Here is a 21620-nt window from a genome sequence, read left to right as displayed (position 1 = left end):
CTCCTGTTTCCCGGGTCTGTTGGTTGTAGTCACCGGTTATGTTTCACCTCACTCATGCACTTCCTTTAGTGGTGTCATTTCTTTTTTGTTTTTTGTTTTTCGCACATGGGCACTCTCACCCACATTTCACTCTCTATCGCAAGCACTAGTCTCGTATTCTTCATCTGTTTAGGCCGTCGTTTAATGGGCGCGTTCCGTTTAGCTTTTGGTTGCGATTTGGTATGAGAATGCTTTGGTATCGAATGTTGGGTTATTGCGACTCGTTGAATGATTACTTGCTTATTGGAGGATGGTTGAATTATTGAAGCTCGTTGAATTATTGAAGCTCGTTGAATGGTTATTTGCTTACAGGAGTCTAATAATAGCTTTGGCCATGGAAGTTTATTGCTGCGTTTGTTTTTTTCTTTCATATTTGTGATATTTGTGATAAAACTGTTGGAATATTTCTTGTTTCCCTTTTCCTTGTATTATCATGCTTTATATAAATGAGGTTCTCTTTTATGTCAAAAAAAAAGAGCGGTGGTCGAAAAATTGGGATTGGTGGAGCAGATGACCAGAAGCATAGAGATCATCGGAGGGAGGAGATCATGGCCTAAGAAGCATAGAGATCATCGGAGGGAGGAGATCATGGCCTAAGGCAGGGGAAGGACATTGGAAGGTGGTGGCTGGAGGAGTTTGGCAGTGCCAAGGGTGGAGGAGGAGGGAGGAGAGAATGAAAAGTGATTTCTAAAAACAAGTCATTGGAAGATGCCATATTGCGTGGTATGCCATGTAATTATACAAGCCCCTACTGAATGGCTGCCTTGACGTTTTGGGGCTCCAATATAACATTTAGAATTTTACCAGATACATAAATTCTCTTTCTAACAGTTCTCCCATCTAAATACTTGGAGACTTTCTCGTCCATTGAAGCCAGTTTGAAAGCGTCGTCTTCTGTACATCCTTCTTCAATTTGAATGGTACCCCGTGTCTTCCCATTGATCTGAACTGGTAGGACCACTGTGGACTCCTTAAGGTAAGCAGGATCAGCCTGCAATTTGCACTTTAGTAAGCATACAGTGTAGAAAATACAAAATCATAGACGGTCGCAAACTCAAATTAGATGCCTACTATAATAGTAGCCAATAAAAGGGTAAAGGGTGATCCACATATCCTTGCAAAATTCCACCATTTAATTATGTTTGACAGAAAATTTGAGTCTCTTATTGACAGCATAATACATGTATACACCTTTCCTTAAGATCCGGTCAAAGATCTAAGAATTTCAACCTAATAACAAGCAAACACTCTAGCCAAAAACACAAGTATACACACAAAACTATAGAAGAGTGTAGACGTGTAGACAACAAATTTGATTGTTATCTTTTGATTCGTGAAAGCAATCTTGAAACTTATTTCACAAAAATACGTAGTTTGATGACGTGATTAAAGGGGAGCAATACCCAACAAAGGACAAACAAATGGAGAATAATGGAGCGCTAAATAACTAAGACTGCATTGTTTTGAGATAAAAGCCTAGAGCGAGTTAGTTCAGTCTTACCCCAAAACCTAGCATTCTACGACTAGTTGTTTGAAAGATCTAGTTGTACATAATTGCACAAAAATATGTAACATGTTGAGTATAGACAGCAGAATGCAACGAATAAATACATCTTCTATTATTTACAAACATTTTGTACACTTTTCTCACGGACAACAGACTACTCGCCCACGCGGATTTCTCTGACACAAATATAAGGCACACTCCAAATCGTGATACACTACAATGCACTCAACCAAGACACTCTTAGCACATCTCCAAATGTGTTCTCACAAGTGTCCACACCACATGTGCTCTCACCCAGTCTACTCCTATGTGCACCCTCCCAGGTGCACTTCAAGTGTGCAATCTGCACATCTCCAAATGTGTTCTCACAAGTGTCCACACCACATGTGCTCTCACCCAGTCTACTCCTATGTGCACCCTCCCAGGTGCACTTCAAGTGTGCAATCTCCAAATCTGTATTAGTATTACAATGCTTCCCATGGGCCCTATCACCCATTTGGCTCATTGAATATTTCAGCGCGACTTCTCTTAAGATCCACTCATTCAATCATCTTGAGGAACATAATCACATTGAGCCATGCGTCTCTCTCGTAAAATGTTTTTGCAAGTTATCGTATATTTAGAATGTCGATTCTGAAATTAGCTCCAAAATCTCTCATTTCTTTGTTAAGGAATTTCAATACTCGAACAATGTCTTTGTGTTGGGGATGTGAAGTGTGATGAGTTAAGAATGTCGTAATAGTTCCAGGTAGTTCATGACGCCAAGAGATCTCATCTGGACCCAGGCCTCACTCACACCATCCCATCTTTCCACTGAAGCATAGCTTTATGCTACTTGCAAGTAGCTCCTAGCATCTGTAGGTTTTGCCATGCCAATGTCTCTAGCAATAATATTCCCAGTTCTAAATTACCACTCATTTGACAAGTATCAAGAAGTATGCCTAAAACACCTACTTCCAGCTCCTAGAACATCTTCTTGGTAAAATCATGCGTGTTCAACTTTTCCCGGTCTCAGAAGGTCAACAATACAAGAAAGTTCCTCAAGTTTTGGTTTGACCTGAAAATCATTTCTCATAGAGTGGAACAAATTTAAACCCTAGTTAACAAGCCTGTTATGATTACAGGCACTTAGAACCAATAGGAAAATGACATGGTTCGGCTCAAGGCTAGTAAATAGAAACTTCTTGTACATTTCCAAAGCCATCTTTCCTTTACCATGACTTCTGTATCCAGCAATCATTGTGCTCTATGAAAGATCCAGTCGTACAGAATGACACAAAAATATATAACTTGTTGAGTATATACACTTTTGTTGTTTACAAACATTTTGTACACGTTTCTCACATACAACAGACTACTCGCCCACGTGGGTTTCTCTCACACAAATATAAGGCACATTACAACTCCTAACCAATGTTACCTAGATCGCAGATCGCAGTGGTACGAGGAATGGGAACGGGAATGCAATATGCTACCCCCTCCTAAACGTGGTACGATAGGTGTAGGCTTCGGATCAAATATGGAACGAAATATGTTAAATCGGAACATGAAACACTTTTTTGGATCGTCTTAACAAGATTACGTATGTGTACTTTTTGTATATGTAGGTTTGTTTCTTTTTCATTTTTCTCACCGAACACATGATGAGTTGGTTACGTTGCGTAACATAAATATAGAACGAAGTCCAATAAATTAACAATAGAATAGTCTTAAAATATTATAGATAATGCTGAAATAAACTAATTGAAAACAAACTGATTCCTAAAAAAATAAATAGTACATTGTTAATTATAGGTATAAAAAGAAATAATACATATCTATGTAATTGGGCAAAGGAAAAATAATTATTTATCAAAATGCTTTTTCATTTTTTATGTGTAAACTCACAATCACGTGATTCCAATTTTCAGCTGTGGTGCATATTGTAAAGGGTCCAATCAGGCGTAGAAAGTGTATCATTGTAGAACCAAATTTAAAGGACACATCAATATACTAGAAACAGGTGTCGCATTATTAGCGGGACCAAAATATCTTAAACATGTTGTGCTCACAGTTTCATTGGGTTTAGTTTATTCTTTTCAAACAGTGTAGTCTTCCTCGTCAAGTCATAAGTCAGAAGACTTGGAACGATCACGAAGGGCAAAAAAAACGCAGAGAAGATGCCGTCGACGAGCGAGAAGAGATCATCGGTTTCGTCGACCACCGATAAAGGAAAGTTTCTGACCATTAAGCACTTCATTTCTCCTTCTTTTCTCCGTTATTGGAACGCTGCCATGGCTGTTCCAGATCGCATACTATCCACGATTGGGTATGAACGTTCCAAATCGCAAATTGGTGGGGGGTAGCGAAATGTGGTAACCCTACTGTGTTAATACGATCCGAGATTGGAAACGAACGCTCCATATCGCAGATTGGTGGGGGGTAGCGAAATGTGGTAACCCTGCTCTTAACACACTCCCATGCACTCAACCAAGACGCTCTCTTGGCACATTCATCTCCAAATGTGCTCTCACCAGTGTTCACACCACATGTGCCCTCACCTAGTGTACTCCCATGTGCACCCTCTTAGGTGAACTCCAAGTGTGCAATCTCCAAATGAGCCATTCATTCCCTTTTATAACCATTCACCTCTTCAATGGACGGCTAGAATCATCTTGATCCAATGACTCATATTTTCCTAGAATCCTGCACAATATTCTAGAACTCTCCACACCAATCTAGCATATAATGGAGTCATCTACAATCTTCTAGAGTATTCTAAAATCCTCTAGAACTAACTGGAACTCTCTAGGTTTTTCCAAATCTAGAACCTTTAAGAAAGATCTAAAAATTAAACATTCTAGTCTATTCTAGAATAGGGTAGAATATTCTCCAACTAGAGAGTTCACCACTCTAGAATACTCTAGGATAATCTCAAACCTTCTAGGCTTTTTGAGGATTCTCTAGTCTTTTCGAAGACTCTAGATCTATCGAGATTCAGGTGTTAACTCTCAACATACCACTTGGATTGATATGTTTAAGACACGGTCTTCACAATTAGAACTTAAAGATGCTTTAAAGAGCTTAGAATACAATCTCATTCATCTCATTATCAGCAATAGGAAATAAAAGCAGTAATCTTTTAAGCCTTTTGAATTTACTCAATTGCCAGTTTTCTACCCAGACAAGCAGAGAGTGAGAGAGAGAAGGGGGAATTTTTCTCTGTATGAAAAAAGAGTTGTACACATGTTCATAATCATGAAAGTAAAATTGTACCTTTGGAAAAGACTCATATGCCAAGGAATTTGAATGTCCCAAGCGAAACCAAAGCTCCTCAGCCATGTGAGGAGAATATGGTGAAAGCAATAGGACAAATGGCTCGATGGCTGCCCTTGGAAGTTTATCCCACTAAAGACAATGAAAATGCACATGATTGTAAGACTTGCCACAAAAAGAAAGCAATATAATCAAAGGACAAATAAAGTACATCTCAAGTCCTTACATAATGTCAACAAAGAAACATATGGATAAGCAACTAGTTCACATACTAACAATGTTTTCTTTATTCTCTTCCTTAATTAGTTTCTCCTTTGTTTTATTTGGTTTTTCCTTGGGTTGGGAACAGGCTGAGAGTTGAGTCGAGTTCCACATTTCTTTAGGATATTGCGTGAGTAAGAGCAAATAGACAGAAAACTAGCCCTCTCATTTATAGAGAGAGAGAGAGAGAGAGAGAGAGAGAGAGAGAGAGAGAGAGAGAGTGTGTGTGTGTGTGTACAGACCTTATATGCTGCATTAATGAACTCCATCATAGCAGAAATTCCAGTGTTGAACCGTGTCCCTTCAATCTCTTCCGTGACCTACAAATCAAACCAACTAACTGGTCATAATTCTGATACTGCAGTCAAAGTAATCTAATAACATTTCCCAAACCCCATTGACGACATATGTACATTCTTAAATCTTTTCCCCACTCATTATGCGTTTTAAATAATGTCTCTCATACTTTCAATTATTTGCCCAAATCCTTTTATTTAACAACACAGTATAAATCAACATAATTGTCTAACTTGAAGAGTCTGGCACTTGCATCTTATCTTAAGTATAGCAATGATGCAAATCCAAAGCCAAATTATTTTCAAATCTGACAAGACTGACACTTGCATCTTTTCTAAGGTATATCCAACTCCAAATTATTTTCAAATTTGATGAGAACGATAATATATATCCCTACAAGATACAGTAGCAAGACAAGGTGGTCAGGTGACGAAAAATTTGGAACCATGTATATCTTCGATGAGAGTCGAGTAATGAGTATCAGGTAGGGTGAAGCTTCAGCAATAACGCAAAGCCATCAAACGGTCGTCAATTCGAAAACATACAACAACAACAAAACTCATGTAATCTCCAATCATTGGGGGTATGGGCGGGGGAGGATTGGAGACAGACCTAACCTTTGGCAATATGTACAAAGTGGCAGCGCTCTTCGAAAACATACAACTTATAATAAACATAATAGACATTTGTTTAGAAACTCTGGTGCCTTTTAATTTGTATCGATGCCATACCTTAAAAAGCACAAAACAAAAGTGATTGAAAAAATACATAAAAAGAACATATTACCTTACTGATACATTTATGGAGACAACAAAGTTGTTCCCTTGAAGGCTTATCGTCAGTTGCCATAGTTCCATATATAAATGTCCCATCAGGTAAAGGTGAACCAACTATCAGTCTCCAAACTCTCCCCAAAAATCGATGAACACCCTCAATACCACCAGTATTCCAAGCTTTTGAGTCTCTACAACCACACATAACAAAGTGAAATGGCCATGGACGGGCTACATCTGGAAAGTCCAGTTTCAAGAGGTGAAATCCAGTTATAAGATAAGTAACAATTTCAACAAACTTATTTTCACCAAAAGCTACCTAAGTGGGCCCATGAACATCTCATATAAACGAAGAGAGTCTGCACCATACTCAGAAACGACATCATCAGGATTCACAACATTTCCCCTACTTTTGCTCATTTTATGAGCCCGAGCAATCAAGCGGATATCAGGATTGTCTTTCAGAACAAAAGAATCACCAGATTTCATCACCTACATAAAGAGAGCACAATCCAAACCACAAAACACACACACACAAAAGAAGAAGAAGATAAGTACTAAAAATAATAGCTATCTCTCTACTAAACAAACAAGATGGGAGAAGAAATATATAAAAAACACACACACAACAAGATGGGAGAAGAACACACAACAAGATGGTAGAAGAAATATATAAAGATGGACAGAAACAAACGTTTTCCTCAGATATTCTTTCTTGATGATGCTCTCTCGACACATCAACAAAGTCTGCCGATACAAAACTCCCATCTGAATCTCTCCACGCCATGTATTGAACCTGCGATTCAATTTAAACATTAAGAACTAGCAATAGAGGAATATTACTTTGTGCTTAAGAAACTTTACTTACCTCCCCAAGAATAATACCCTGGTTTATGACACATTTAAAGGGTTCTTTGGTTGATACAACACCAATGTCATAAAGAACCTGCAGCAAATTTGAATCTGAAAGATTTAAGAATATACATCATCAACATATAAAAGAAGTAAAGAACTAAGGCCACAAATTCAGTAACACGCAGTTCTCCCCTGGACAGCACCATGCTTTGATTTACAAACCGGCCTCTGATCAAAGGCAGACACATGTTTGAAATTTCAGGGCTGCCTTTACCCCAGTAACAGTTGCAGCCCAAGGTCTTTCGAGACCCTAAACCAAAATTACAATAAAGCCTGAGGTTTCTGAGCCTTGGGGAAAACGGGGAACTTGACAAGAAGCAATTTTCTGGTAGGCTACCGCTGCATAGTGCTTCCTACATGCATTTCTGGCCAAACGGACTCTGCATCTCCTTGGCCTAGCTTCCAACTTTTATAAATTGACTTTTCTTGAAAGCAGCTATAACAGCATTACAACCACCTAAGACTTCGCTATGCATACAACAATGCTATGTTTAAAGAGAATGTGATCAACTATTTCGTATTTTAAATTACTACTAGACTAGTTGTGTTCCCAATCAACTCAATGCTGCCTAGACTGATGCAGGAAAAGGGTGATGCCAAACAGAAACATCACATACAACACAAGACATTTATGAGCACGTACCTTGTGCCAGAACCTCGAATAAAGTAAGTGAAGAACAGCATGTTCAGCACCACCAACATACACATCAACAGGGCTCCAATACCTGCACATGGAAAATGCTTAAATAAAACCTTTTGTGCGGCATATAACCACCATTTTGAGTCAAATTCCATAAATAACAGCTCACTGTAAGAGACCTACATACGATCAAACCGTAAGTTTTGTGTTCGCAAAGTTGGCCTTACATTTCTTTCATCTTATCAACCAATGCTTCAGAATTTTTGGGGTCCATAAATCGAAGATAGTACCTGCACAGTTGTAAAAAAAATGATGTCTTCAAAATATGCACACCACTATATGCACAAAGGTGTACGCATAACTTATTAATGTGCAACAGCTGTGATGCTGCTGTCAGTTAGAAAATAAAAGTCATGTCCCGTTGATGTCAGTCAAACTTGAACGACCAATGAAAAGCTCGACAAGTTTAGAAGATATCGATTGCAATATACGATATAGGAAATCTGTATGGAAATTGAAGGGAGAAAAAGCATGAATGAAGGTCATATTAAAGATGAAGAATTAGATGGATGGTCAAACAAACAATTAATCACAAATGAAGGAAAACCAAAAGACAACCAGGGTCAAGACTGATGGATTAGAGACTAAATGGTCAATAGACCAATGGAATTAATTATTGCTGACAGTTAACCAGAGCTGAACCACCAGAGACATGGTGAGTGAGAGCAGCGAAGGTGCTTTTGTGTTTGTGTTTGTGGGTGTGGGTGGGTGGGTGAGGGAGAGAGAGAGAGAGAGACCGATAACCAAAGCTCTTCACAGAGGCCGAATATGATCGTTAGTGGTGCAAGTTAGTCGCTTTCTGTTCATAGGATGGTCGGTCGGAAAGGCAAGCTGACCTGGGTCCCATGCCAGAGAGAGAACAAAGGGAATTGTAGATGCAACTAATTTTCCAAACTACAGGAGGCAAAGACCACATCCAGATGTGGTGATAAAATCCTTGGAGGTCATGAAGGATAACATGATGGTAAGGGTGTTGAGTCATGAGGAGGCATAGAGTAAACTGCATTTCTTTGGAGACCCTCCAGCAGGGACAGAACCTGAATTTCATATACGGGGTGGCCATAATAGCAACAAGATTTTGAAATTTCAAGGTTGAGTGTGAATGTAAAAAGTATGGTTGTAGATTGTAATTTCCAATTCCTTTGACAAAAATGTTTTTTATATGACAATAAATGGGGGGCCCGGACATGGTAAGTAGGAGAATATGTTTAAAAAATGTACTAGATAATTTTAGATTTTTCCAAATTGGGGGGGGCGCCTGGCCTCTCATAGCCAACCTTGTTCCTTCCCTGCCCTCCAGCCCCCTTCAATGGAAGCAAGACCCTCAACGTACGATCGGAAGCAATGCAAAAAATCATCAACTCTAGGTGTACATGTGCTGGTTTTGCTTAGGCACTCTAGTTTAGATCATAGCTTGCTAAACAACTAACTGCTGTTCAAGAAACATGACACATTCTCAAAATTTTCCCTTCCCAAAAAATTGAATGATTTCCTTTCAATTCATCTTCTTTGCCGCCTAAAGTACTTCAAGGTCCAAAGTTCGTCAAAAGCGAAGGAAATTCAGGTGAAAAGGGACAGCCCTCATAACAAGCAAAGAAACTTCAAAAGAAGAAGAACTGCACCATTGGTTACTATCACAACAAAGTATTGAATCTAGAAATACATCAAACCATATTACCAGCACGAACCAGCCCACTGTGGCATGGTGTTTGTTTCTCGAAGAGCAGGCTTTCCAGACAAGGCATCCCTGGTATCTACCTGAAAATCCGTTATTCAACTTTAAAATAAAAAGTGACTAGTCAATCACCGAAAACTCAAAAATAAAGATTATGAGAAGGCATCAGCTATAACATCTTGAAGAAAACAAAAGAAGGAAGAGCCAGCGAGCTGGCCAATTTGGAGTAGAAGGTGTCAATACTGGAAGTGGTATGCAAAAAGCACTGTGAAAGATAGGCATGGCCAGATGCAAAATTCCAGCAAGAGAGAACATCATATAGGGTTATTTGCCTAGTCATTCGTGGTAGACAATTATTCCTCCATGTGACCGTATAGAATCCGGAAAAGAGAAGAATTGGAATCTTAGAGTCTTCATTTGTTTTGTTTCTGTTCTCAGCAAGAACTCACTCCAAAATTGCTAAAGATTTTAGACAATTATAGGCACTCTCACATATCCAAGTACACCAAAACATTCATTAATTCATCTGTTATACCTATAACTATAAGAAAGAGGACAAGAGAAGGAAGGAGGTATAACACACCCATGATACTGCTTTTGAAAGTGGTGGTTCCCCCGTCCCAGTGGGAGTAAAATCATCCAGCTCAGGAAGGGTAAGAGGAAGCTCACTTTCAGGAAGTGGAACGCCCTCACCAGTGTCCTTCAAGAAAAGAACTGGGATGGGCTCCCCCCAATAGCGTTGCCGAGCAAAAAGCCAGTCCCTCAACTTGTAATTCACCTAAAGCAAGACAAGTTTTGCATAAGATCATTTGCATTACGTAGTAGAAGCTAAATCACTCCAAATACCATCTCCTGCCCTCTCAACATGCCCGGGAAATTAAAAAAAAGCTTCAACAAAAGCATTCCGATTATAAGATGGATAATCTCAAAAAGTTACCTTTTTATTCCCGTTTCCCGTCTTCTCCACCCACTCAATGACTTTGCAAGCAGCTTCTTTGCTAGGAAAGCCATTAATGTCCAGCCCTGACCTTGGACTTGATGAATTTACACAAATACCCTCACCTGAGAAAGGTCTTTCAGAATTACCGGAACCTCCACCATCTGGCACCACAACCCATCGAATAGGAATATCAAACTTCCCAGCGAACTCATGATCGCGAATGTCATGTGCAGGAACAGCCATTATTGCTCCTGTACCATAGCTGCACCAGGATATTCTTCATGTGTTGCAGTCAATTGAAGTCTTAAAACTACATAAAGAAGAAGAATTTCAGGATCACCCAAAATTTTCACATAGTTGGCCAATTTTTTTTGTACTTTTGTTAGTAATACTTCTTCTGTACCCATTCGTTTGACTACTTTCACCATCAAGGACATCTCAAAAGGTCATCTAGATGTTCTAATTTAATTTAATTTGGACGATTTGGAAAACTTCGTCTAGAAGAACTAATTGGAATCCTTTGAATGGTGGAAAAAAGTCTTGAATTTGTTTTCACGACAACACAGTACTTTTTGACGAATGCTGAAAAAGGACGAACAAATGGGGACAGAAGGAGTAATAATTGGCCAGAAGATGCACACAAAATAGAATAGTTGGCCATTGCAACTAAGCATGAAACATCAACCCCTGCTAGGAAGGTGGAGCGAATACGAAGAATAAAGAAAAGGGTTGAACCAACCTCCCTAAAACATAGTCTGCAATCCAAATAGGGATAGCCTCGCCATTTGCTGGATTTCTTGCGTAACCACCACTGAAGACTCCAGTTTTTTCCTTCTGAAGCTCTGTCCTCTCAAGGTCACTCTTTCTAGAGGCAAGCTCTTTGTATTCCTCCACCTGCCCATAAAATCATTCACTCCTTAAATAATCCAGAGCCAACAGACCTCTGGGACAAAATAGTACAAGGAACCATATGTACATACATCTTTGCTTTGGCTCTCAGATACTATAGATGATAACAAACAATGCTCGGGTGCCAGCACTAAATAGCTGCACAGAGAAAGCAAAACAGTATGAACAAGCTCAAACATTGCCAAAAGGCATGAAACAAAATAACAGAAACTAAGATGCTTACGTTGCTCCAAATATGGTATCCGGCCTGGTTGTGTACACAGTGATTTTCATGTCTCTGTTTTGTCCATCAGTGTCAAGAACAAAGAAGTCCACCTCAGCCCCTTCTGACCTCCCTATCCAGTTCCTTTGCATTTCCTTAATGCTTTCAGGCCAATCAAGATCATCTAGATCATCAAGGAGACGGTCAGCATATGCAGTAATCCTGAGAATCCATTGCCGCATCGGCTGCTCGTAATCAACAATGATACTGTAAATATAAAACCACTCACACAAATAAAAATAAGAGAAAGTTATCAAAAGTTTTGGAGACATTGTAAAATATAACAGAGCACCAAACCAAATCACCTTTCTTATTACAGGATGACCCCCACGTTCACTTACACCGTCGACCACCTCTTCATTTGCCAAGACAGTCCCAAGAGCAGGGCACCAGTTGACGGGCACTTCAGCCTGAATAAATATTAACAAATCCCAGATCTGGTTTTCATTGACAAAGCTTAGAAATGCTAAACTTGAATCAATACTGGACCTGGTATGCTAGCCCTCTCTTTAAAAGCTGCAGAAAAATCCATTGTGTCCATTTGTAGTATTCTGGTTCTGTTGTGGAAATTTCCCGGTCCCAGTCATATGAGAAGCCTAATGACTTAAGCTGGAAAGCAATATTGATGTCAATAACTTAACAAAGACCAGAACCATTTGGAAAAGCTAGGGGAGCAATATAATTGTCGTAAAATTTGTCCACCTGTTTTCTGCCTTCTTTGCTTGCTTCCAGTTAGGTTAGATTTGGCCTCTTACTTTTCTTCTTTCTCCACTTAACTAGGACAAAGGAAGAATCCTTTACAGCTTATTGGGTCCCTTAGTTGGGGTACTTTAAAGAGCTACTAATTACTAGAATGGCCGATTGATTCGCATGGTTTTAACCGACTCAATCACTCATGTGATTGAATAGGTTTTGGTTTGAAAAGACCAGATTGAGCAGCCAAGTGAGGACAACCTAACCAATTACATCATGCTCTGCGTAACGCCGATTAATTCAAAAGAAGATAAATGCTTGGAGGCTTGGAGCTAAGAAATTGCAACTTCGGCCGGAATTGCAGTAGGCAATGTTTCCCACTATTCAAAACAAATGTTCACCAAGTTGTAATATTAGTCATCTTCTATCAACATTCAAAAACATCTTTACAAATAAACATAAACACGAGCATGCGTGCACATGTATCTAGGGCAAACAATGAAGAACATGAAGAAGCTCTCAGTCAAGGCAATAATAGCAATGCCAAATTTCCAACCTTCCCACTAAGGCATATGACAAGATCCATCTGCTCCACGTGGACTTCACCAATTAGGACTTCAACAATTATGCCCATACCTCCAACCGCAAAACTTTACTTTTCATGTTAAGCCATACCAATAGGTCATGAACTATTAGATTACCCAACCAATTTAGATTCCATTTAAAATAAAAACTCGGCTAATTTAGAAGAAATTTTTTCTTGTTAATTTATGATTAATTCTCCCATATGTCATGAATACATTTCTAGACTTTAGCTAGTCCACAAGTATTGGGACAGAACATAAGCATAATAATTTCAACGGAAGCCTCAACAAAATGAACCTCCCAAATAATTATTTATAATTCCCAACCATATAAAATAACTGAAGCGAAAGAGAAAATGACCTGGGAGCGGAAGCGGTCAATGTTTCTCAAAGTTGTGAGCTTCGGGTGGGTTCCTGTCTGTCAACCATATGGCATAGAGAAAATTAGGATCGGGAACACCCATTGTTAAAAGAACAAAGACATAAAGCATGTGTAAATTGCAAAGGAACCTCAATTGCATATTGCTCAGCAGGTAATCCAAAAGCATCCCATCCCATCGGGTGCAAAACATTGAAACCTTGCATGCGTTTCAATCTAGCAAGAATATCTGTGGCTGTATATCCAAGAGGATGACCGACATGTAGCCCAGCTCCACTGCAAAACAAGGAATTCACATACATTCAAGTAAACAGATTCTAACTAGCAAACGAGGACTACATATTACACATATAATGTCCACATTACTCAAAGCCAAGCACTTCTCAGCGTTTACGTGCACATCCATTTATATGCAAACTAGTGCTAATTCACGACATGCATCTACTATGTATGACGTACCATTGCACAAGAATAGCGAAACAAACGTATTATCAAAACCTTGATACACATTATTTGTTACTCCCTCCGTCCTAAATTTCTTGTCCATTTTCCAACCACATGTCATGTTTAATTACTTATATTTTTCAAACTATAAATGTTCTTTGATTTTAAAACTTTGTTTAAAAGAATTAATTAAAATCTATCAAACAATATCCATGTTGCATATGAAAAACATTATACATTTGGAAAAAAAAATAGATGTCCAGAGTAGTGAAACTGTACAATAAAGTTGGGACGAAGGGAGTACCACCAAACAACCCCAAGAAACAAATAATGCTATTTTTGTTATTCCTTTATGCAATTATGCCCATAGTTTTTCCTCTTCCAACCACAATAGGAAATGCTACAATATACACCCTTATTTGAGTGTCTACAGTATGCACCCTTGAATTGCCTTAAATTCATAATGTTTTACATAAAAATTGTTTTACATAAAAATTCATCACATCCCTCTTGAATTCATAACTTTCATATACCAATTCATAACGTTTCAATATAGATTCATAATATTTGTAGGTTATGATTCTTATGAATATTTATCTTGATATAATGAATTTTTAAGCAAATGTTATAAATTTCTATGCAAACATTATCTTTACATAAATGTCACGAACCTCATACACAATATCACGATATTCTATACAAAATGTTACGGATCTAAGCATCTCTAACCCATCCTCTATTGCTCCATTTCTTTCTCTATTTCTCTATTTTGGAGCAAATCTCCACTCCAACCCATCCTCTATTTCCTCCTCTATTTTGGAGGATAAAATTTGATACTCCATATATAGAGTATGGGAAAGAGAAATTGAGGATCCTCCAAAACCACTTTTTGAATAGAAAATGCAGATTGAGATTGAATAATGATTGGAGGAAAAGTGAGGAATTTTTTGAAATAGAGATGAATATAGAGATATAGAGGTTTGTGATTGGAGTTTGTATGAATAGTAAATTTCTCAATAATCCACTGTTTGATTGAAAAATATTAATTTCATCTTCTCAAATGGAGCAATAGAGGATGTTGGGTTGGAGATGCCCTAAAGCGATTTACACCCTACACACCCAAATAGGGGTGTTTATTGTAGCCTTTCCCAACCATTAACTGCATTGTGGCTACTACTAGTTTCAAAATCTTACTGTTGCACTGAAGCAAGGACTACATAAAGATAAATAAATACACAAAAAGCATTTCTTTCAAGCAATCTAATTCACTATTTGATAGACGTACCACATTATAATGTATACAAGCCTAAATCAACAAACAATTTCTTACACACACACACACACACACACACACACACACACACACAGAGAGAGAGAGAGAGAGAGAGAGAGAGAGAACCTAGGGTAAGGGAACATGTCGAGAACGTAGAACTTGGGTTTAGACGTATCGATATCATCATCGGGTGTACGGAAAGTGTGGTTCTCCTCCCAATACCGCTGCCACCGCGGCTCAATTTCGTGAAAAGGATACGCCCTCCTCTTCGTCTGCTCTTCCACTTTGCTCAATTCCTCACCTCTACTACTCGAACTGCCACAGACTCGGAGACCAAACTTTGCTCCACCGTTTGCGGCGGCAGCGAGCCTTCGACACGGGCGCCGCTGGGCGGAGCAGAGAAACGGCCGGCCCCGGAACGGAGGATGCGGAGTCGCGTGGATTTGGGAGCGAGTTTGTACTTGTAAGTTCATTGTTGGGAAAGAATTGAGTGATGGGAGTGGGATTGGAGTGGATTGGATTGGCAGTCCTGCTATCCGCGTATACAATTTACACTGAACCACACGGATAAATGCGTTTGGCCCCATTTCGGATTCCGGAAAAAATCAAGAAAAATATTCATAAATTTTTTAATATTATTTTATGAGATCCTGTAAAAAATCAGGTCCAGCGGATATCGGTAAGTATTATTTTTGGATTCGTAGATGCGAAACTGTTCAGTTCGCCCCTAAAAATCCAAAAAATAATCTCAATCTGATACCTATAGGTGCTCGATCCAATCATATAACTTTTCATTATCCGGAAATCTGAATGAAAAGTTAGATGGTTGGATGAAGTACCTATAGGTATTGGATTGAGCTTATTTTTTATGGGGACCCTTGAAAAAATATTTTACATTTAATGAACGGCTCGAATGATTTTTGTGGGACCCGTAGTGGGCCCCACAACGAAATTTGTGCACAATCTGTGCGCAGATTGCTGTGTGTGTAGCACAGTTCTTTTAGACCCGGAAGCGGGGGGCTACTGCCCCAAGAGCAGCGTGCTGCTGTGCCCCGTTTGTGGGCCCACCCCGGTCTCGTTCCAATGATCGGAAGCGTTCACTTTGTAAAGCTCGTCGAGTAGATCACTTATGCAAAAAATCAGCTTAATTGGATGTCATTAAGTGTCTGATCGAAACCTTTTTATCTTGAAAAGAATGGATTCAAAACATTTGATCAAATCCATTGTAACCCATGGATCGAGAATTATATGGGCTCTGATCAGGCACTTAATGATATTCAATTAAGCTGATTTTTTGCACAATTATTCTACTCGACGAGCTCTACAAAGTGAACGCTTCCGATCATCGGAGCGAGACCGGGATGGGCCCACAAACGAGGCACAGCAGCCCCCCGCTTCCTTTAGACCCATTTCAGGTTCCAAAAAAATAATTTGAGTCGCTCATTTTGTTTAAAAATACTTTGTTTATGGTCCCTACCAAAAATCAGCTTATTAGGATATCGGTAAGAGTGTCTAAGAAACATGCAACTTTGTCCCAGAATTCAAACCTAAATTCTTGGACAAAATTGGATGTTTCGTATACATCCTTACCGATATTCTATTCAGTTGATTTTCGATAGGGACCATAAACAAAGTATTTTAAACAACATGAGTGACTCCAATCATTTTTTAGGAACCCAAAATTGGCCTAAAAGAAGTCTGTGCATGTTTGCACAAATCTGAAATCTGTCTGGATATCTTTTTCGTTGGAATAATTGTGTACACTACCAGATAATGTTGCAGTTGGCGGTAAATGAATAGACCCGGCCCGTTCTCAATTGGGCATATGTACATGGAGCCCGATCTATCGGATGAGTTTAGGGGGGACACGAGATTTGTACCGAGCGGGGGCTCGAATCACATGTATTTTTACATTAATAACAAAAAAATGTAGTGTATAATACAAATATTGCTACTTACTAGTTATAAAAAGAAGACGATATTGTGTACATATACAAAATCGTATTAGTTTTAGGCTGCTAATTTTGTCACTCTTTTTTTTGTTAACGTCACACTCTGCAAGTGTAATTTTGCATCAAAATTACATCTGTCGTTAACAAAAAATATAGTAGCAAAATCATTTCCCTAGTTTTATAACCAATTAACCACAACCGAAAAATGGTCGATAATTTGAAACTTTAAGGGGGGGTTTTCATCTGCCTAATAAAAGAGAATGGTGTGGGCCTCCACACAAGTTAATCCAAGGGTTGTGATTGATTTTATCCAATGATTGAGAGGCATTCTTCCAACTCTTTATTGAAGTTCCATCATTTTTTTCTAAATTGCAAAAATGCCATCTATTGTTCTGTTGTCATTGTCCGGGTTCTCTTCACAGCCGTCTGTTGCTTAAATTCAAAATTCAAAGCTGAGGACACACACACACACACACACTCTCTCTCTCTCTCTCTCTGGAGTAACTACCGTCCACCGTCAATGACTTTGCTTCCTCCATAACACTCCTCCTCGATCGTTGTCGGTGGTTTAATTGCGGGCATAGAGACCGCTTGATTGTTTTTGACTGGGAAGGCTTTACCTTTGAGAGGCAAAGAAGGAGGTTGCAGCCACCATTGGAGCTGTACACTACAGCAGCTGTGGAGGACAGCTTGAACTTGAGAGGTATTTTTTGTTGCCCACCATGTGTTTGTTAAAATGCTACCCAAATGAAAGTTGAAATGCTAGATGGCAGTGAAGTAGTTTGTAGGAATAGGTTTCTTGCTCAGCCCACCAAATACCACCACTGACAGCAACCCATTAACTCGGAAAGATGCTCTCAAAAAGAAATGGGTTTTGAGTGGAAACTCTATTGTTTGTGGGAATTGAGTGGGTGCGAGTGTGGGCTGTTTATAGACTGAGAATTATGTTTTGATTTCAAAACGGTTGCCTTTTTCTGCCGGTCCAATTTTTTTGTGTATCAACCTAAAACTCGATCATCCATTCTGATCTACTAAGTAGCAATTGATTGCCGGACCAATTTTTTCGATTACTACTTACGAAAGAACAGAGAGAATCCGGACCATTTTTTTTGTCAATTCTGTTTCGTGGGGATATCTCCCCCTTTTTCTCTTAAATCCCATGCCATGTCCTCCTCCCATTTTACTCCATTTAGAGCATCTCCAATCCATGCTTTATTCCTCTATTTGAGAATATAGAACTTCTCCAACCCATCCTCTCAAGCCCCCTTTATTTGAGAGGATAAGATTTTGATCCTCCATATTTAGAGGATGGGAGAAAATATGGAGGATCTCCTTTAAAATCACTTTATGAATAAATAGAGAATTTGTGGTTGGAGTAAATATGAATATTAATTTTCTCTAAAATCACTTTATGAATAAAATAGACTATTTTGATACTCTCAAATAGAGTATTGGATTGGAGATGCTCTTAGCACCCAATTCACAAAAACAGTTGTTAACACTTTATTTATATTTATAGAAATCAAGAGAAATGTAAAAGGCAGTGAGGTAGTTATCTGATTTCGGTATTTTTAACTTGGGTTGGCTATGTAGAAGTAGTTAACTGATTTACGAATAGGTTTGTGTCGAACCAATTACCAGCGCTTCTAGAAAAAATTCGATCGCCGAGTCCGTTCGAACCACATCGGTGAAATTTCACTTTTTTCTTCGAACCACTTCGGAGAAATTTCAATTCTTTCGCCACTCCGATTACCAGCGCTTCTTGGAATCTTGAATAGAATGCCCATTAGAGCATATGGTTTCTAACATCGAAACGTTTCCCTTTGGTTTTTAGGTTCTCACCTCTATGAGTTTTTTTTTAGGCTGTGTTCCGGTGAAAACAACTTTACCCTAACTGTCGTTTTGTGTTCCAGGAGCAATGGAACTTTCTAAAGGGAAAGGGAAGGCCATCTATGTAGCCAAGGGAAAGAAATTAATGCTGGATGGTGATTTGGAGAAGACTGTAACAAGATAAACTTTAACTCTCCATTTTTCATCTACCTATTGATCATTGTTCTTCATTTTACTGTTGCATATATGTATGTATAGATTACGTTTCTTCGAGAAAAGAATGTTGGCGTAGTGATCCGAGGCCTGATGATATAGTGTATTATAGCAACTGATTTTCAGCCGTGTATATGATGATGGACAGCGTGAAAGTTTTCAACACTTGCTTAAAGACATAAGGTTTAGAGTCTTAGACTTCAAACTTTTCTCAGTCTGCATTCTAGGTATTCGACGAAATATGAAAGACACACATGTATGGTTTCGAGTCTTTAGACTTCACATAGGGCAAAATTCCTCGCTCACTATTTTTTTTTTCCCGCACAAAGTGTCTGAAACAATTTGATGTGCCTTTGGTTTTGTGTTAATATGCATGGGACTATGAGGGGTATGAACTTTTTTTGCATACTCTTCTAACAAAGTTAAAATGGCTATTCCGTTATTTGTTTCAGATTTATTGTCTTTAGATAGAATAAGGTTTGATTCTCTAATTTGATTCACTCAAGAAAGGCCAAAAGTTAATACCATATTAGTTGCACCATTGGGCTTTGGCTGATCATCTCCCAAAGAGGAAACAGATCCCAAACTCCCACAATTGGGTATTTGAGCAATGTTTATGTTAGCAGTTCTTTGATTAGTTTTTACTGTAAATGTAGTGAGCTAAGGTATGCGTACGAAGTGTTTGATGAAATGCCCGTGAGAAATGTAGTGTCGTGGATGAAAATCATTGCCGGGTTTGGACAATTTTCCAGCTTCATATTGCATCGTTTCCTTAACTTCTAAACTTCGTAATTTGGTGGCAGGGTTATGCTTGGGAAATAACAATTGCTGAAGGTGGCTATGGTCTAGATGAACTCTTAAGTAGTCGAAAGAGTGTTCTGACCGGTATGTGTTTTGCTCCTTAGATTGGGTGCTACTTCTATTGAGCATTTTCTCTATTAGAAAGGCAAATGGTTGAGAGAGAATCATGTTAGTGCCGACTTTTTGATGGTTTCCGTCTCCATTCCAGGTCTGTAACTAACTAGACAAGGTTTTCAAATTTTAAAATTTTGTTTACATTTCAAGTATGTTAACGGACAGTCTTGGCAATGGGTTCAATTGTAGAGTTCCTGTTATTTTCTAATTTCTAATCGGCCAAAAAAATACTCTAACACGAACCTTTCAAGTGCTTTGTAACTTTAATGCCCTTTGTTCTTCCTTCAAAGGTACAAAAATAAGCGAAGCTAAAGGTCCCAGGTCTTTTAGTTATCGATACCCCTGGCCACGAATCGTTCACTAATTTAAGGTCCCGGGGTTCAGGTTATGTGACATTGCAATCTAGAACCACAGACTATTTCCTCTTTACTGCCTAAGATCCCAGGAGATCAAATTGTTGTTTGTGGCATGCAGGCATGATTATTACCTCTTTACTACCTAAGATCTAAATAATAGTTGTTGTCAAAATGTTAGTTATGGGTCTTGCAATTATTTGCCAGAAAAAGTTTGTTTTTTATTTTAATTTGAGTAAAACTGATCTTAGCTTTTATACGGAAAATGCAATCTGATCCTGCAAAATTATTCATTGGTGGGATTTTGGGGAAGTTTTGGAATCGGTAATTATGATGGATCAGAGCACAGGGTGCGCCCACGGCCTTGGGTTTATTGTTTTTACTGACCCTTTAGTGGCAGAGAGAGAAACACAACATTGAAAAAATGTTAAGTTGGATTAGAACTGCTGAAGTTGGATAAGAAACACAAAATTCCTCCACCTGCCATGGTATTTTTTTTTTTTAGTTCATCTAAATTGGTATTTTTTTTTTAGTTCATTTGAATGACAATGATATAAGTCCATTTAAATGGAGTCTAATTGTTGTGCTCAGGCTCAATTGGAATGGGTTAGGTACTTTTCCTCAGAATCTCGGACGAAAAATTGGTTACTATATGTATTAGGTACTTTTCCATGTCTGTTTATAATTTTTGTATCTCGGTATCTACATCAACATGTTTTGTTCTTATGCAGTGAGGATCTGCATCTAGCTTTTCCCCACAAACAAGATAACAGTGTGCTTTTCGAATTCATGAATATGCTTTCCGAATTTTGCAAGGAAAAGAGATGTTTGTCCACAAGTTGGAGCGCTTCCAAGGTTTGTCAACATTCACATCTTTGGAATTCGATAAACTGATAAACTGCTTGCTGAATTGCATTTCAGAAGAAATCTTGGAAGAATATTTTGCTTTTGGCTTATCAAAGCCTTGATGTAGTATATGGCGACCTGAGCATTTCCCCTCTTTATGTATTCAAAAGCACATTTCAGAAGAAATCTTCAAAGCCTTGATGTAGTTAAGTGTCTCATCGAAGTACATATAACTTGAAAGAAAATGAATCCTAATGGATACGAAACTGGATCAAAACCACTAAATCCATTTTTTTCAAATTATATGTATTCCGATGAGTCACTTAATGATAGTTGATCGAGTTGATTTTTGCGTACACTTGTAGTACTCGACGAGCTCTATGCAGTGGACGTCTCCGATCGACAAACCGATGCCGGCAAGGCTGCGCAACACGGAGCTGCGCAGCACAGTCGCCGAATCCCTGAATATGCGGGTCTATCAGCGATGGACATTTAGCAAGAAAGCCACCTTTCTCATGTCTTTAACAACTTTCATAACTGCTGTATTTGATCTTATATATTTGTGAATGGAAAAGAAAAAGGAGGAGCTTGTTCTTATACATATA

At 38.7% G+C, this 21620-nt stretch overlaps 1 protein-coding gene and 1 long non-coding RNA gene across 3 annotated transcripts; one reads left to right on the top strand and one right to left on the bottom strand.

Annotated features, from left to right (window-relative positions):
- Positions 1-755: 755 nt before the first annotated feature.
- LOC131315248 (leucine--tRNA ligase, chloroplastic/mitochondrial) lies at positions 756-15423 on the bottom strand. Of its 2 annotated transcripts, none has more exons than XM_058344390.1 (20): positions 15033-15423; positions 13321-13465; positions 13172-13228; positions 12023-12142; positions 11839-11943; positions 11495-11718; positions 11343-11409; positions 11102-11256; positions 10360-10624; positions 10006-10200; positions 9426-9505; positions 7915-7977; positions 7691-7772; positions 7001-7078; positions 6827-6928; positions 6452-6624; positions 6146-6323; positions 5305-5382; positions 4802-4933; positions 756-1030 (listed from the first exon to the last, which is right to left on the bottom strand). In XM_058344390.1, the coding sequence occupies exons 1-20, from the start codon at positions 15377-15379 to the stop codon at positions 788-790; spliced, it is 2889 nt and encodes a 962-aa protein (XP_058200373.1). In that variant the 5' UTR covers positions 15380-15423; the 3' UTR covers positions 756-787. The 2 variants fall into 2 exon arrangements, with proteins under 2 accessions (XP_058200373.1, XP_058200374.1); XM_058344391.1 differs by having other exon boundaries at positions 6503-6624.
- Positions 15424-17335: 1912 nt separating this feature from the next.
- Positions 17336-20233, top strand: LOC131315247 (uncharacterized). Its single transcript, XR_009196651.1, has 3 exons — positions 17336-17561; positions 18772-19084; positions 19705-20233. It is a non-coding gene; the product is annotated as an uncharacterized LOC131315247 (long non-coding RNA).
- The last annotated feature ends 1387 nt before the right edge of the window (positions 20234-21620 follow it).

The sequence above is a fragment of the Rhododendron vialii genome, chromosome 13a (genome assembly GCF_030253575.1).
Source record: "Rhododendron vialii isolate Sample 1 chromosome 13a, ASM3025357v1".
Classification (NCBI taxonomy): domain Eukaryota; kingdom Viridiplantae; phylum Streptophyta; class Magnoliopsida; order Ericales; family Ericaceae; genus Rhododendron; species Rhododendron vialii.
This window is presented reverse-complemented; position numbering and strand designations above follow the sequence as displayed.